At 33.4% G+C, this 13,957-nt stretch overlaps 1 protein-coding gene across 5 annotated transcripts in view; it reads left to right on the forward strand.

The window, feature by feature from the left end:
- NETO1 (neuropilin and tolloid like 1) overlaps positions 1–9,312 on the forward strand; it is a 232,294-nt gene extending 222,982 nt beyond the window's left edge. For 2 of the 5 annotated variants that reach the window (XM_072604106.1, XM_072604109.1), the window contains 4 exons: positions 2,791–2,904; positions 6,092–6,650; positions 7,767–7,841; positions 8,720–9,312. In XM_072604106.1, the coding sequence (XP_072460207.1) occupies positions 2,791–2,904; positions 6,092–6,650; positions 7,767–7,827 (734 nt within the window). In that variant the 3' untranslated portion in view covers positions 7,828–7,841; positions 8,720–9,312. Of the gene's footprint in view, positions 1–2,790; positions 2,905–6,091; positions 6,651–7,766; positions 7,842–8,719 lie in introns of those variants that run through there. The other 3 variants (XM_072604107.1, XM_072604108.1, XR_011965997.1) reach the window with 3 other exon arrangements.
- The last annotated feature ends 4,645 nt before the right edge of the window (positions 9,313–13,957 follow it).

Genomic DNA, 13,957 nt, shown 5'->3' on the forward strand with positions numbered 1-13,957 from the left:
ACCTCTCAGGGCTGAGACCCAGGTCAACTGCTCAATTCAACCAGGGTCTTTAGCACAGGGGTTCCAAAAAATGGACACTTCTGCGGCTGGTGCCTGGGGCTGGGTTTAGGTGAGGACCATGCTCCCTTTTCACCCAAGTGAAAGAGCTTTCTCACTGACCTTTGAAGCTGTCTTTGGCATTTGTGGTTTGAGAAATCTGGGAATTGTAACTGCTGCCCAGGATTCTGCACCCTGAATCCTGCTCTGATCCTGTCCATGAAGTGCTGTGTGGCCAGCGCTGGGCTGTGCTCTACTCTTCTCCGAAACTGGTGTGATAGACCTTTCCTATTGGGCTACCAGATTGCATTGGGCTGGCAATCTCTTTTACTCTGTCATTTTGTAGCTTCTGCTTCTCTAGAATTTGTTTAGAGTCATTTTTTACAGGTATTTTATGGGCTGAGGTGGTGAACTTTTACAGGTCCATCCTTCCACTCTGCCATCTTGGCTCTGCCCCCATAAACTTTCAAACAAGAAAGTATTTGTTAACAACAGAAATTCACTTCCATATTCCAGTCACATGACCTCCTGCAGTCTCATTTTATGAGACAGATTGTTGTGGTAGGAGGAAAGTTGAGGAGGAACCAGTTACTTATAGACTCCAATTCAAATAACTAAAAAGCAATGAGCCTTAAGCCAATATTTATGGCATTGCCAGTTATACCTAAGCAGGCAGGTTCCTAAGAGAGTGATGCTATTGTCAACAGATTAAGAGAAGTTAGAAAGGGGGTAAGATTTAAGTGCAAAATTCAAAACATGTTTTTTTTGATATGGAAGACACTTTACTGGGCACTAAGCAGCAATGAACATAGGTGTTTTGTTTAGCTATGCACATCTTCAATTTAAGGTGATAGTGAGACATCTACGTAGAGATGGCCAGCACATAGTTGCAAGTAAAGGACTGGAGATGCCAATGCAATAGATGTGGATTTGGGAATTAGCTTAATATCAGTTAATGTTAATGTAAGCTTAACAGAGTGAGATTACAAATGGAGAGAGGAGAGGGGAGAAAAGAGGGCAGTGAGAGGGAAAGGAAAGGGCCAGGAGGAAGAGTCACTGAAAAAGAATTTGTTAAATGCTAACTGTGTATGTATGTATGTATGTGCTAAAATCTGCACATACAAAGAAAGATAAATACACAGTACCTGCCTTTAAGAGTTCACATTTTAATGAAGCAGAAGATAGATGAAGAGGGGAGGAGAGATAAGGGGAGAAGAGAGTAAGGTAATAGAAAAGAGAGGAAAGGACTAAGTTTGGGGTTGTTTTCCCTACTTTATGGGTTGTGATAAGGAAGAGAAGCTAATGAAACAAAGAAAGAATTGTACAAGAGTTAGAAAGAATTCAAGATGGGGTGCTATCAAAAAACCAAAGTACCTAAAAATACCAAGTAAGGATAATGGTTGATAATTACTACAGAAATTTCAAGCAAAGTGAAGACCAAAATAAGAGTATTGAATTGATCTCATAAGATGTCATTAGGAGAAAAATATGCTGAGATAAGACCTGAGCATGTTCGTAGGTCAAAGGGAATGAGTAATTTAAATGGGAAACAACAAAAATGGCAAGAGGAGATTGATAGAGAAAATTAATAGTTAAAAAGCACTAGTCAATGCTAACCAGTAAACTTTTCCTAATCTAGATAATAGCTAGTACATTTTAAATATTGTATAGTACTTTACATAAACAAACTGATTTCCAACCTGTTCAAAAGTTAATACTTATAGCTTAATGAGTTAAGCAGTCTGAAGCATCAGAAAGCCCAACTACTTCTCAGAGATATTCAATATTTATTGTTCATGCACAAGGTCCAATGAAATAAAGCTGAAATTAATGATAGATGGTTCTTAAACTTTTTTCATTCCTGATCCCATCAGCACTTCTTACACTGTGGGTCAGTATAACTGACCCACAGTGTAAGTAGTGCTGACTTAGAAAAATGCTAGCTGCTCAGACTACTTAAGCTTCTTACCTATTGTTACAAGTAGTTACAAGTAGAAGTAGGAATTAAATCCAAGTCTACCTGACTCCAAGTCCAGCGCACTGTCTGTACTCTCTGCTATATAATGCTGTCTGTCACAACTTTAACGATGGGAAAAGAAAAATTGAATTCTGATAACATAACATTTGTCTTAAGGAAATGTTAACATTTGAGAACTTTGACTTTCATATGTATTTGTACTACTAAGTCCCGAGTTTCTCTTTATGCTTACAGTAAATTTCTGACAGAGCTAGTTTATTATTTTTGAGTTATAGCAAAGTGTATATGAGAATAACATATGCATGAGATATATGAAATAGGTTAATTTCTTAAACATAGAGATCCCATTGACAGAACTTATGTAATAGAGGAATATTACATTTTCTTTTTGTAATCCATGCTTGCTGATGTTTTCAGTTTTCTACATTTCCAAAATAGAATTAATTTATTCTCTAATTTAAATATTTAACCAAATTTAAATTTAAAGAAACAAAGCAAATAAAGTGTGCAATAGAAATTCTCTTGTACAGGCAATAATCATCTTTTTATAGTTGAAAATTTTCTGCAGCCCTCTCTGGAGGTATTTCAGTTCTTCCTCTAATACGAGAAATAATTACCACATCTGAACACTGATGAAAAAACTCATGTCAGATCATTTATCTCAATTTAACAACAAATTATCATTCATATCTTTTTCCCCCCTTAGGCCTAGGATGTGAGTGGCATATCAATGAACATCACTGATTACTTTTTTTCTCTTTTCTTTATAATTTTAGCTCCATGTGAAGGCAATACATTTTTCTGCCATAGTAATATGTGTATTAATAACACATTGGTCTGCAATGGACTCCAGAACTGTGTGTATCCTTGGGATGAAAATCACTGTAAAGGTAATACTTAGACTTGAGACTCTGGAATTCTTCACCTTTTTCTTAGTCATAAAGAAAAGATTATCCCAAGTTTCTGAATAGCTTAAGAAAATTTTTCTGAATAGATAATACAGGAAATCTTCTTGTCAACTATATATGTTATTGTTAGATATATGTGTGTGTGTGTATGTGCTTAGTGAAAATGTTATGTTGGCTTTGTTCCATTTTTGCAGTTCTTTATTTTCACTAATGTCCATAGGAGTATATATATATATTCTTTAAGCACTTTCGCTTTAACAGAACCCTTATGGCCATGAAGACACAAAATGAACTCTTTAAATGTAGCCCATTCCTCTTCAGTCTCTTTAATCCATGGCTGCATCTCTCATTAACTTCAGTTTCATTTCATTGGACCTTGTACATGAACACTAAAGATTGAATATCTCTCAGGAACAGTTGGGTTTTCTGATGCTTCAGACTGCTTAACTCATTGAGCAAGCTATTTATCTCCCCTTCTAAAGGAACTGGCTGCCTGATTACCCCCTATTTTGTGTGTGGGCACAGGTTTGCCCTTGGAGCCAGGGAGCTTTGGTTAGGTCCTGAAAGTAGCATGTTTAAGCTTACTCAGAAATGATAGATGAACTGTTTTATCAGGCTCCAACATTAAACAGTTTGCTGAGAAGCACAGGCAAGCAAAGGGAAGGAAGTTAAAACCTTTACATACTTAAAATCCAGTACTATATATTAAAGTGCTTACTTCCTGTCAATGGAAACAGAAATCCTCAGCCAAAGAAGAGCCATAAAGGCTGCAAGCAGTCAATGAGACCCATATCTGACATGGATTCTTCTGAATAAATGTGTTCTTGAGATAAAAATACCTGTTAATGCAATTTGCAGTGTGGGTTGCATATATGAAGAAAAGGCTTTTTGATGTATGCCTTCAGTTTTAGCATCATCTGTATGAGTTTTTGTTCCATTCACAAACTACATGAAGGTTTTTCTGAGTACTTTCCCTATATCAGCCCTATGGGATGGGTAGCATAAATAAGATTATCAGAAGGTTGCAGGTGAGGGCATTGAAATTCCAACAGATTAAGTGACTTGTCTCATCAACATTCAGATAGTAAAGGTTCAAGCCAAGATTTGAACCCAGTACTTTTACCTTTATACTGTGTTGCCCAATAGTACTTCTCATGGGAAACTGAATCAGTCCACCACTTTTTGTTTGTTTATTTATTTTAAGCTACTGTGGATATGTTCCTGTAAAGACTGAATAGACGATTTAGGTAGTAATCAAGAAATTTGCAAACCAGATGGATTATGAAACATCATGTAATTCTACTGAATCCCTCAAAATCCTCTGAAAAGCTAAGGCAGAATGGTGAAAAAAAACAGAAATTTAAGTAACTCAGAAAGCAGCCATATACTGAAAATAATATGACATTCTATTCCCAAGTAGCTGAAGCAGATGCAGCAGAAGTATTTTTTTTAAAACATGTTCATTCTTTAAAGAAAGGAAGCTGTAATCAAGTAGAAATATGGCTTTTCCATTACCAGAAAGACCAATTTCCCCCATTTTTTCAGTCATACAATAGTGAGAGTATATTATAGGGTTCAGAGGTCTGAGAAGAGGAAGCAAGAGGGTTGTAGCTTTGAGATGTCAGGAACCTAATGATAATCACTTTAATCTTGGGAAACTGACTCAGTGCCCAATTGCTAACTTAATAGCATCTTTGGAAGATTATTCTCTGCTCTCTAGGAGAGAAACAAAAATGAAAAATCTAGTGTGCGTTGTGATTTCCAAAGATATCAAAGAATCTGAGGGCTCCCAGGTATCAGACATATAGATATGTAGAAGTGTCTTCCCCAACTGCAAACATACTGGACAGAATTGCATAACTGCAAAGTTACTTAAGAACAGAATGCACTTGTCCTAGTGCAGAGTTTCCTCCAGTGAGCCAATGAATAATAAAACAATTACTAAACTTATTAGTGAATCGTTAGATGAACTCATTCCTTTTCTCTCCATTTCTCTCTCCCTCTCCTTCCTTGAATTCTTCAATTTCTCCTCTTTTCTCTCTTCTTTTTTCCTCTCCATTGTATTCCTTTCCTCAGAAAATTCATACTTTTGAATTACATACATTTGAATACAACACAACACAACGTAGCAAGTGTAATATATGATACAATAAAAAGCAATGAAGATTGTACCTACAATTGTTGTACAGTGTAATGTGTACTAGGGATACAAAGACAAAATGAAGGGGAAAAAAGCAGTCTTGCTCACAAGGTGCTTACATGCTACTGATAAGACAGAAAGAAATAAGTATACATGTAATTCAAAGAGGTAGGAGAGAGTATTAATAACTAAAGAGATGAAGAGAGTCTTGCTATAGGAGGTGACTCAGAAACTGAAACTTAAGGGAAGCTTGAGTTTCTGAGAGATGGAAGTAAACAGATAGAAAATAAAGCAACCTCCTTATCAAGTATCTCATCCAAACCCTCTCTTGGATAATAATTGAAAGTTAAATGAAAATGGAAAACTTAGAAAATATTTTATAATCTGTATGAAATTTTTCCACCTGTAAACCACTTTTTATAATTTTTAGATTTGTCTTAGTTTCAGAATATCACTAATAATTCTGAACAGGTTATTATTATTAGTTCAACTATTTAAAAAAATTCATTCTTAAATAGCTCCAAACTTCTTGATATTCCATACTTCTTAGTTACCAATAATAGGAGTAAAGGAAGGAAAAAATGAGATATTTGGAAGTATGTAGTTTCATCAGTACCCAGACTTCTTGGAAGTATTTAGGATGGGAGAGAATTTTTAAAAAATTATGAATTAAAATAATGTTCCAATTCTTGAATTTAAAGTCAAAGAGCTGCTCCCTGATCTTTTTGAAGGAAGTAAAGGAAAGGGAAGAAGGAGGAGATAATAACTGGGAGAGGAACCTTTGTGCTGATCAAGTTTGAATCAATATGTGCCATGTCAAAATTCTGAAGTTTTTGGGTTGTTTTTTTGTTTTTTGGGGTTTTTTTTGTTTTGGTTTGTTTTGGTTTGGTTTAGTTTGGTTTGTTTGTTTTTTACCTCCTGAAAGTATGGGTCATACTAAATTAAGCCTTTGAAAATAATAATAAAAATGCTTAATTATTATAAATGTATATCTAATTTTGTTTTTTTAAACTTCTCTCTAACATGCAGAAAAAAGAAAGACTAACCTACTAGACCAGCTTACCAATACCAGTGGGACTGTCATTGGGGTGACTTCCTGTATTGTGATCATCCTCATTATTATTTCTGTCATCGTACAAATCAAACAGCCTCGTAAAAAATTTGTCCAAAGGAAAGCAGAATTTGACCAGACAGTATTCCAGGAGGTATTTGAGCCTCCTCATTATGAGTTATGCACTCTTAGAGGGACAGGGGCTACAGCTGACTTTGCAGATGTGGCTGATGACTTTGAAAATTACCATAAACTGAGGAGGTCATCTTCTAAATGCATTCATGACCATCACTGTGGATCACAACTGTCTAGCACTAAAGGCAGCCGTAGTAACCTCAGCACACGAGATGCTCCTCTCTTGGCAGAAATGCCACCCCAACCTGTCAAGCCCCTCATCCCACCCATGAACAGAAGAAATATTCTTGTCATGAAGCATAACTACTCACAAGATGCTGCAGAGGCGTGTGACATAGATGAAATTGAAGAGGTGCCCACTACGAGTCACAGGCTGTCCAGACATGATAAATCTGTCCAGCGGTCAGTATCAATAGATTTTTTTGATGAAGACTATTCCATGAAGACTTAATTGCTCACAAAATAGTTTGTGTTCTTTTCTTTCATTTCTTTTTCTATTAATAGTTCAGATTGTAGTGTCTTAGTTTTCTTTCCTTTACCCTTCTCTTTTCTGTCTTATTCATAATTCCCCTAACATTCATATATGGAATAGCACAGAACAGGTAATATGAAGTGCATATGTGTGTATACATATGCATGCATACATATTGTACATATAATATCCTGCAGATCCATATATTTTTAATAAACCAAAGACCATTTTTAAAGATGAGAGATGTAAACATATGCCTTTATACTTACCTATACAATGTAAATTTTTATATTCTTATACAGCATTCTCATATTTAAGGGGAGTTTCTATAGATTGCTTACTACACTAATCAGAAGCAGTGTATTTTTACATATTTTAATAAATATAATAACTGAACATGTTAAATTTATTGATGAAATACCCATATTTCTGACATTTTTAAATGGAAAGTTATTTATAACTATATTTTTCCAAAACACTGCATCACTATGTTTTGCATTGAAAAGAAACTGTTTTCCTCAGTGCTTGTCCAAAGAAAACATAGAGATAAAAATTCAGAGTATAAACCGAATTGCAATGTTGATAGAATGCCAAATACCTTTGAAAAATGTAGCAAGAAGAAGCAATAAAACTTGGTGGGTTTTTTAAACGTATAAGCTATTTTTTCTTGTGTTATTACCTTCTAAAATATTTGGAAATGAGAACAAATAAAAGTTTATGAGGGAAAAAAGACATTAATAGCTAGGAAGACATTTTCAAATTCCAGGCACTCTGAATCTTTTGTACATATTTGTGTTTTGTCTTGCATGAGTTATGTAGGTTTATGTTTCTTTATATAATATTCCTATTTCCTCTATGAATTTATACTTTTTTAGTGTCTAAGATATCTTTAGTAATTTTGAAGGATTTTTGCATGCCAACAAAAATCGACTTGTTTAGTTTGATATACTTTGCAGGGATGTTTTAATTAAGTATATGAATATATGCATATATTTTGTGTGTATGCAAATATTATTTTGTTGAATGAAATAGCCATAACATTCCAGGTTCTGCCTCATTGGGTCTCTAAGCAAACATGAATCTGAATACAACACAACTAGGGTCTAAAAAGAGAACTCAAGGTAAGCAAATATACTCAATAACAAAAAAAAATACATTTGTTGTATTTTGTTTCTGTTGTGTTTTGTTTAAGCTGTCTGCTGGTTTAGGGAAATGTATTAGCTATTTATTACTCCTTGTGATATGTCTGTATTAATGCAACCACGTGGCTATCTGTGATAAAAGAAGACAGCCTTTCTGAAATTGATGTGTAACACCAAAACATCAAATTTACAAATAATTTAATCTTGCCACTCTCTTTTTTGAGTGGAGGAGCTAAAATAATTTCTGATTGATAGACTAGATTTTGATTCTTTGTTTTACTGGAAGACATTATCAGCATGCAATGCTCCAAATTATATCCCTCAAATGAAGAGAAAGACAGGGGCCTGGAAAATCCCAAAGTGGCAGAGTATATATTAAATTGTTAACTTGTGCTGCATCATCTTGACAAATAGCCCACTTAGCTTCCATACCCATCATCAGATCAGATCGACAAAATCTGTACAGCCTGGTCAATTAAGAGATAATGAATGCTTTGCATGAATATGTTGTTTGTTTTTATCAAAATAAAATTCAGCATGCAATGCCAAAAATATGATATGGGTATATGAAATCAGGATAATATGGCATTTTTTAAATAAAGTACCAATTATCCACTTACACCTTCATTTTGTCATGTAGGACCATGATGGCCGTGATTTTTGGATTTCAGTGGTCTAATTTTGATTTGTCTACATATGCCATTTAATTTGCTCAGCAGATCATTTCATCAAAATCTTTCAACAACCTCTGCCTGAGATAGCTGAATACATGCCAATGCCTGATTAATGTCTTGATTGATGTATATGCTTGTGTTTCTTTATAGGGAGAAAATGTTTTAACTCTGTTTTATTTTCAGAGAAGAACTATTTATACAAACATGAGGACTGTGAAAAGAAAATTCTGTAGTGAATTGTGAAAAGTGGACATGTTTCTAAATTCATTCCACTGCCTTTATCCAAACCTAAGAATTACAGACATTTGTTATTCCTTCGGCAAGACATCCCGCCTGCACAATGATATGTTTATTTTGTAATTTGGTTGCTGGCCACCAAGTGCTCCTTAGTTTTTAAATACACATTTTGAGATTTACTGGAAACTTGAAGAAGAAATTAGTTCCTGATTAAGACTTTCCCTGCTTTGTTTTTCTTGTCAGTTTTATTTCTATGTTGTTTTCTGTCTTTGTTAAATACTTGTATATGATGTGATATGTGGAAAACAAAATGATTTAAATGAATCTTGTGTTGTATGTACATTGTTTTCATTATATAGACTGCTTGAAAATAGTGCGTCCCTGGGTGATTTTGAACATGCTACAATGAAATGTGAAAATATCGACCATGGAAACACCAGCTAGAGGTTTTATGGACTTTAACCAGCTATTCTTATATCATGATCAAATGCAGCAAAAAAGTATTGAGTAAAATAATTAGATTGCAATAAGAAAAACAACAACTGTGGTTTGTTTTGTCATTCCCTACCTCGACTTCCCAGTCCTTTAATTTCTTTTTTTTTTTTAATACAAAAGTAGATTCTAATTTTCAGGAACAGTTTGTTGAAATCAGGTATTTAGCCATTTGTACACAAGTTAATTAAAAAAAAAAAGTTCGTTAGATTAGCACCTAGCAAAATGGCTGAATTGACAGTTTGAAAAAAAAAATACTTTGCATGTCTATATTGGATATTTGATTTGGTAAATAATCCCTTTTAACGGATACATTGTAAAAAGCATGCATTCACAATTACTGCTCTTACTGCTCCATTTCCTTGTGTTATATGCTTGCTACTTGTAATTTTTTATATAAAGATACATAAAAATGTATAATAATTTCCTACCTTGAGTTTAAAAAAAAGTTTTCTTTTACTGAAGTAATGCACTCTTACACATATTAATACACAATTTTCAAGAAATCTTTCTACTTTTCTAATCTATGAAGCTTCCTTATTTGAGGCTTAATAAATGCCCCCAAACATTTTTATTTCTTAGGTTTTAATGGATATGAATGTGCTTTGATGGCCCATCTTACTTCTAAAGCTTCATTTTAAATCGGAACAATCTTTTTTAAAATGTCTTTCTGATAATAAAATCATTCATGATCCTAGATACATAAACCCATATACACAGCTTTATAGGTATTCATTCCAACCCTCACTGAAGCATAAATCATGTCTAGAATGTTCTGGAAAACTGGTCATTGGCTCTCTACTCAAAAATCTCCAAGCTATTCATTCTTTTATTCACCACAGTAAAAAAAATTTAAAGAAATAATTCCTTCTCATTTATTACTATGGAATTCCTCCCCCCACACATACTTTCTATCCCTTACTCACTTTCCTCCACAAAAAAAATTTAAAAAAAACAGAAACAAAAACAAAAAACCCAAAACAACAACTTTAATAGTGGATACTTATATGCTTCAGGTCAATAAATAAATGTTTAATTACAAACAAAGAGTATTAAAATATCTAATTTGTGTGATGGACATCGGGGGAAATATCATAGACAACTTTTTTTCTTGGGAATGAGAGGAAAAAATAAAGTAACAAACTATTTTCACCAAAATGCACCCTGCATGCTAAGGTAGTCTTTTCCTTTTTATTCAAACCATACAAATTGAAGAAAGACACTACAAAGGAAACAGATGCATTATGGGTATTTTTCTAGCTTTTTGCTTTAATTTCATGCATGTTATCCAAACAACTAATTAAAATTTTCAGGAGAGTAAAATAAGTTATTGAAATAGCTGGAATATATTAATTCTGATTAAGACTTTTTGGGAAAAGAGGTCATTGATTAAAAATTTAAAAAATACAATTTGTTGAAAAATGATATAGTAGAAGACAGACTGTTACTGCATTTGTCCTTCAAGAATGACGAAAAAAATCATATATAATGCCACATGTTTTGTAAATGGTACTTGTGGTAAAAATTTATTTTTCTTATTTGACTTGACTGGCTTCTTTGTTACTGGCCTTCCCTTGATGCCCTTGTTTTTAAATGAACATAGCTTGAAGCTACTTTCCAGGATTGTTAAGATTCTTTTTATTTTCACTTTCTTCACTTAAAAGTTTATAGTGTATCTGTCCTTAAATTTTTAATTTGTTATTATAAAGTGAAGTGAACACTGGCTCATATGTGGGAAATTTTAGGAAGACTATAAAACCCAAATTGATACATGTGATATTGAAGAGGAAAAGAGAGAGTTCTCAGTTTGATTTGATTACATTTTTAAGTTAATTTTAGCAAATTAATTTTTGAGTTGAAAAACAGTGAATTTTCATACCTAATGAACTGAGTAAAACTTTTTAGTTTCACTCAATGAAAAGTTTTAAAAATTAATTTCACTGTTTTTTTACCTCACTACATGTTAAAGTTTTTTTTTTCTTTTTTTCTCAATAAACTATCTTTGGACTCATTTGTTGACTGAGTGGTGCTTTTTTTTTTTTTTTTTTTTAGTTTCTATGCTTCATATATTTAGACCTGACTGAATATTCAGTGCCATTTGGAAGATGGCCAAATTAATAATCCAAACTTCCTGTTCCAAATGGGTAGGCCCATTTAGAAATCTCTTTACTTCTGCAAATGACACCAAAAACACACACACACACGTGCACACACACACGCACATACACACACACATACATGAATAATGTTTCCCAAAGCTAAAAATAAATTATTTCTGCTTAACCAATATTTTATACTATTAATTATATGAATAATTAGCATGTGACTACATACATATATATGTATATATCTATATAGATACACATATATACACAGACATTTGAGCATGTGTACAATATACATATTGTATATGTGTATATATATGTGTATACATATATATATATACATATGTGTGTATACACACAGATACATACATATACACATATATATATATCCAAGATTATCTTTGTAACTCAAGAAATAGCCACAATGTGAAAACATGTTTTTTACTTAATGTCATTATTTAACTTGTCTTTTAAGTCATTGAAAGAAAATCTTACTCTGAAATACTTAGTGAGCTTAAAGACTCCAAGCTTTTTATGATAGTATTATAGTAAGTTGGTAACTATAAAAGGAAAATTAGTAGTGAATCTCACAGAGTTTACTTTGTAATGAGGTCCCTCTAGTGAAATTTAAAAAAAAAAAAAACCTTGCTAAAATAAACTAGGCTTACATCCTGTCTCACTTGGGCCTATTATACAAGACAGGGGGGAAAATTATTAATGTTCCAGCATATTTTACAGAAAATAATTATTATTAGTTGCTTTTCTAGTTATGGATGAGTTAAAACGTTGGCACAGAATGGTTTTGAAGATCTTTTTGGTAACAAACTTGTGTTTACTATGACTTTTTTGTGAGGCTCTCTCTCTGTCTCTCTCTGTCTCTCTGTCTCTGTCTCTCTGTCTCTCTCTCTCTCTCCCTTTCTCTCCCACCCTCATTGGTTATTTTGACACAGTGAAGTGGAGAATTCAACAATTCTTACAATCACTTTAGACTAACCAGTTTATTGTGGATTTCATTAGTGGCACTGTTTTTTTCTTCTGTTCACTTTGTTGCTTTTAGAAGAAAAGCATTTCCACTCTAGTCATTTTATTTCAGTCAAAACTGCCCAAGTAATTTACTTAGATTTTTATTTAGTCTATGTAGATGTAGATAAATATCAATCCTACTAGGTCTGGGATGAAATTGGTGAGAGTACTCCTTCCACCAGTGATTTACATTGCATCTCATCCTGTGGCATTCTAAGCTCTCAATCCATAAATTCTTTGGTTCATTTGTTTTGTCCTCCTCTTTTCCCCAACAAAACCTCTGACAATAGGGGATTTGGATTATGCACTGGACCCCTTTTTCTGTTTTTCCGTAAAAGTTTAACTTTAATGATTCATCATGGTTGTAGTAATGACAGTTCTGAAAGACTGCACCAGCAAAGCTTCTCTCTAGGAAGGGGACTAGATTATGTTTTGTTTTTGTTTTTTACCATGGTGACCAATTAAATTATACACCACTTCCTATACCTCACCCATAAATTCCTTTTAAAAATCTTAATTGTGTATGCTTATGTACTTCAGGTCAAAATGAAACTCAACTAGGCTCTTAAATAGTTCATTGACTTAAGAAATTCCTACCAGAACTAAATCTATGATCCTGCCCTTAGTTCTTTTGAAAACTTATTGCCTCATCTGCCCTAGGGGTGGGTGAGTGGAGCAAGCTGTACAAGGTTTTATATGTATTTCCTTTATAAAAATTATTGGAAAGTCTATATATGAGTTTTATACATAAAGAAACTGAGACCTAGAAGTAGAATAATGTGACAAAGTCATTCAGGCAGTAAAACAAAGTAGGTACTCTTAGTTTAAATCCAGTGTACTTTCCACTGTATCCCATTGCTCTTACACAAGTGAATGGAGTGTTCTTGGAAGTTAAACTTACTTGCAAATTTATCATTGATGAAATGTTTTGTCCTACAAAATCAGCCTTATGAATTGCTTTCATTTCGAAACGTAGGAAGATTATAAACATTGGGTACTTGTATTACTACTTGTGGGAAATGATTGTACAATTCAGATGGAAGGGAGACATGCAAGAGAAAGAAAAATTTATGCAAACTAAATTTCATAGCAGAACATTAGTCCATGGTATTATGCAAGATTTCAAAAGACATATTTCCGGTTGTTCCTTCTGGGAATGGTGGTATTTAATTGTGGTATTTAGGGAAAATAAACTGTAATGATTATAAGATCTTTTAGGAATTGGATCATGTCTCTTTAAATAGCTGTGTAGTATCTTACTATCAATAGTTTAGATTCAAATAAGTAAGATATAATAACATAGGAGTGATATAGTAAAACAAGAACTGTGGAACAGGTGGCCTAGGTTTGAGTCTCATATGTATTGCAGTCTAACTATGGACTAGTCCCTTTTCTCCAGTTTCCTCATCTGTAAAGTGAATGAGTTAGATTAGGTGATACTTTGCAACTTTATTTGTCTGAAACTTAATTTATTCTCCTGATATCAATCATTATAATGGAATAGACATTTTTTATTTGCTTCTGGAAGCTCTTTGAAACTACCACTCAGAATTCACCTGCCTTG

This window comes from Notamacropus eugenii, chromosome 4 (genome assembly GCF_028372415.1).
Source record: "Notamacropus eugenii isolate mMacEug1 chromosome 4, mMacEug1.pri_v2, whole genome shotgun sequence".
In the NCBI taxonomy this organism is placed as follows: Eukaryota; Metazoa; Chordata; class Mammalia; order Diprotodontia; family Macropodidae; genus Notamacropus; species Notamacropus eugenii.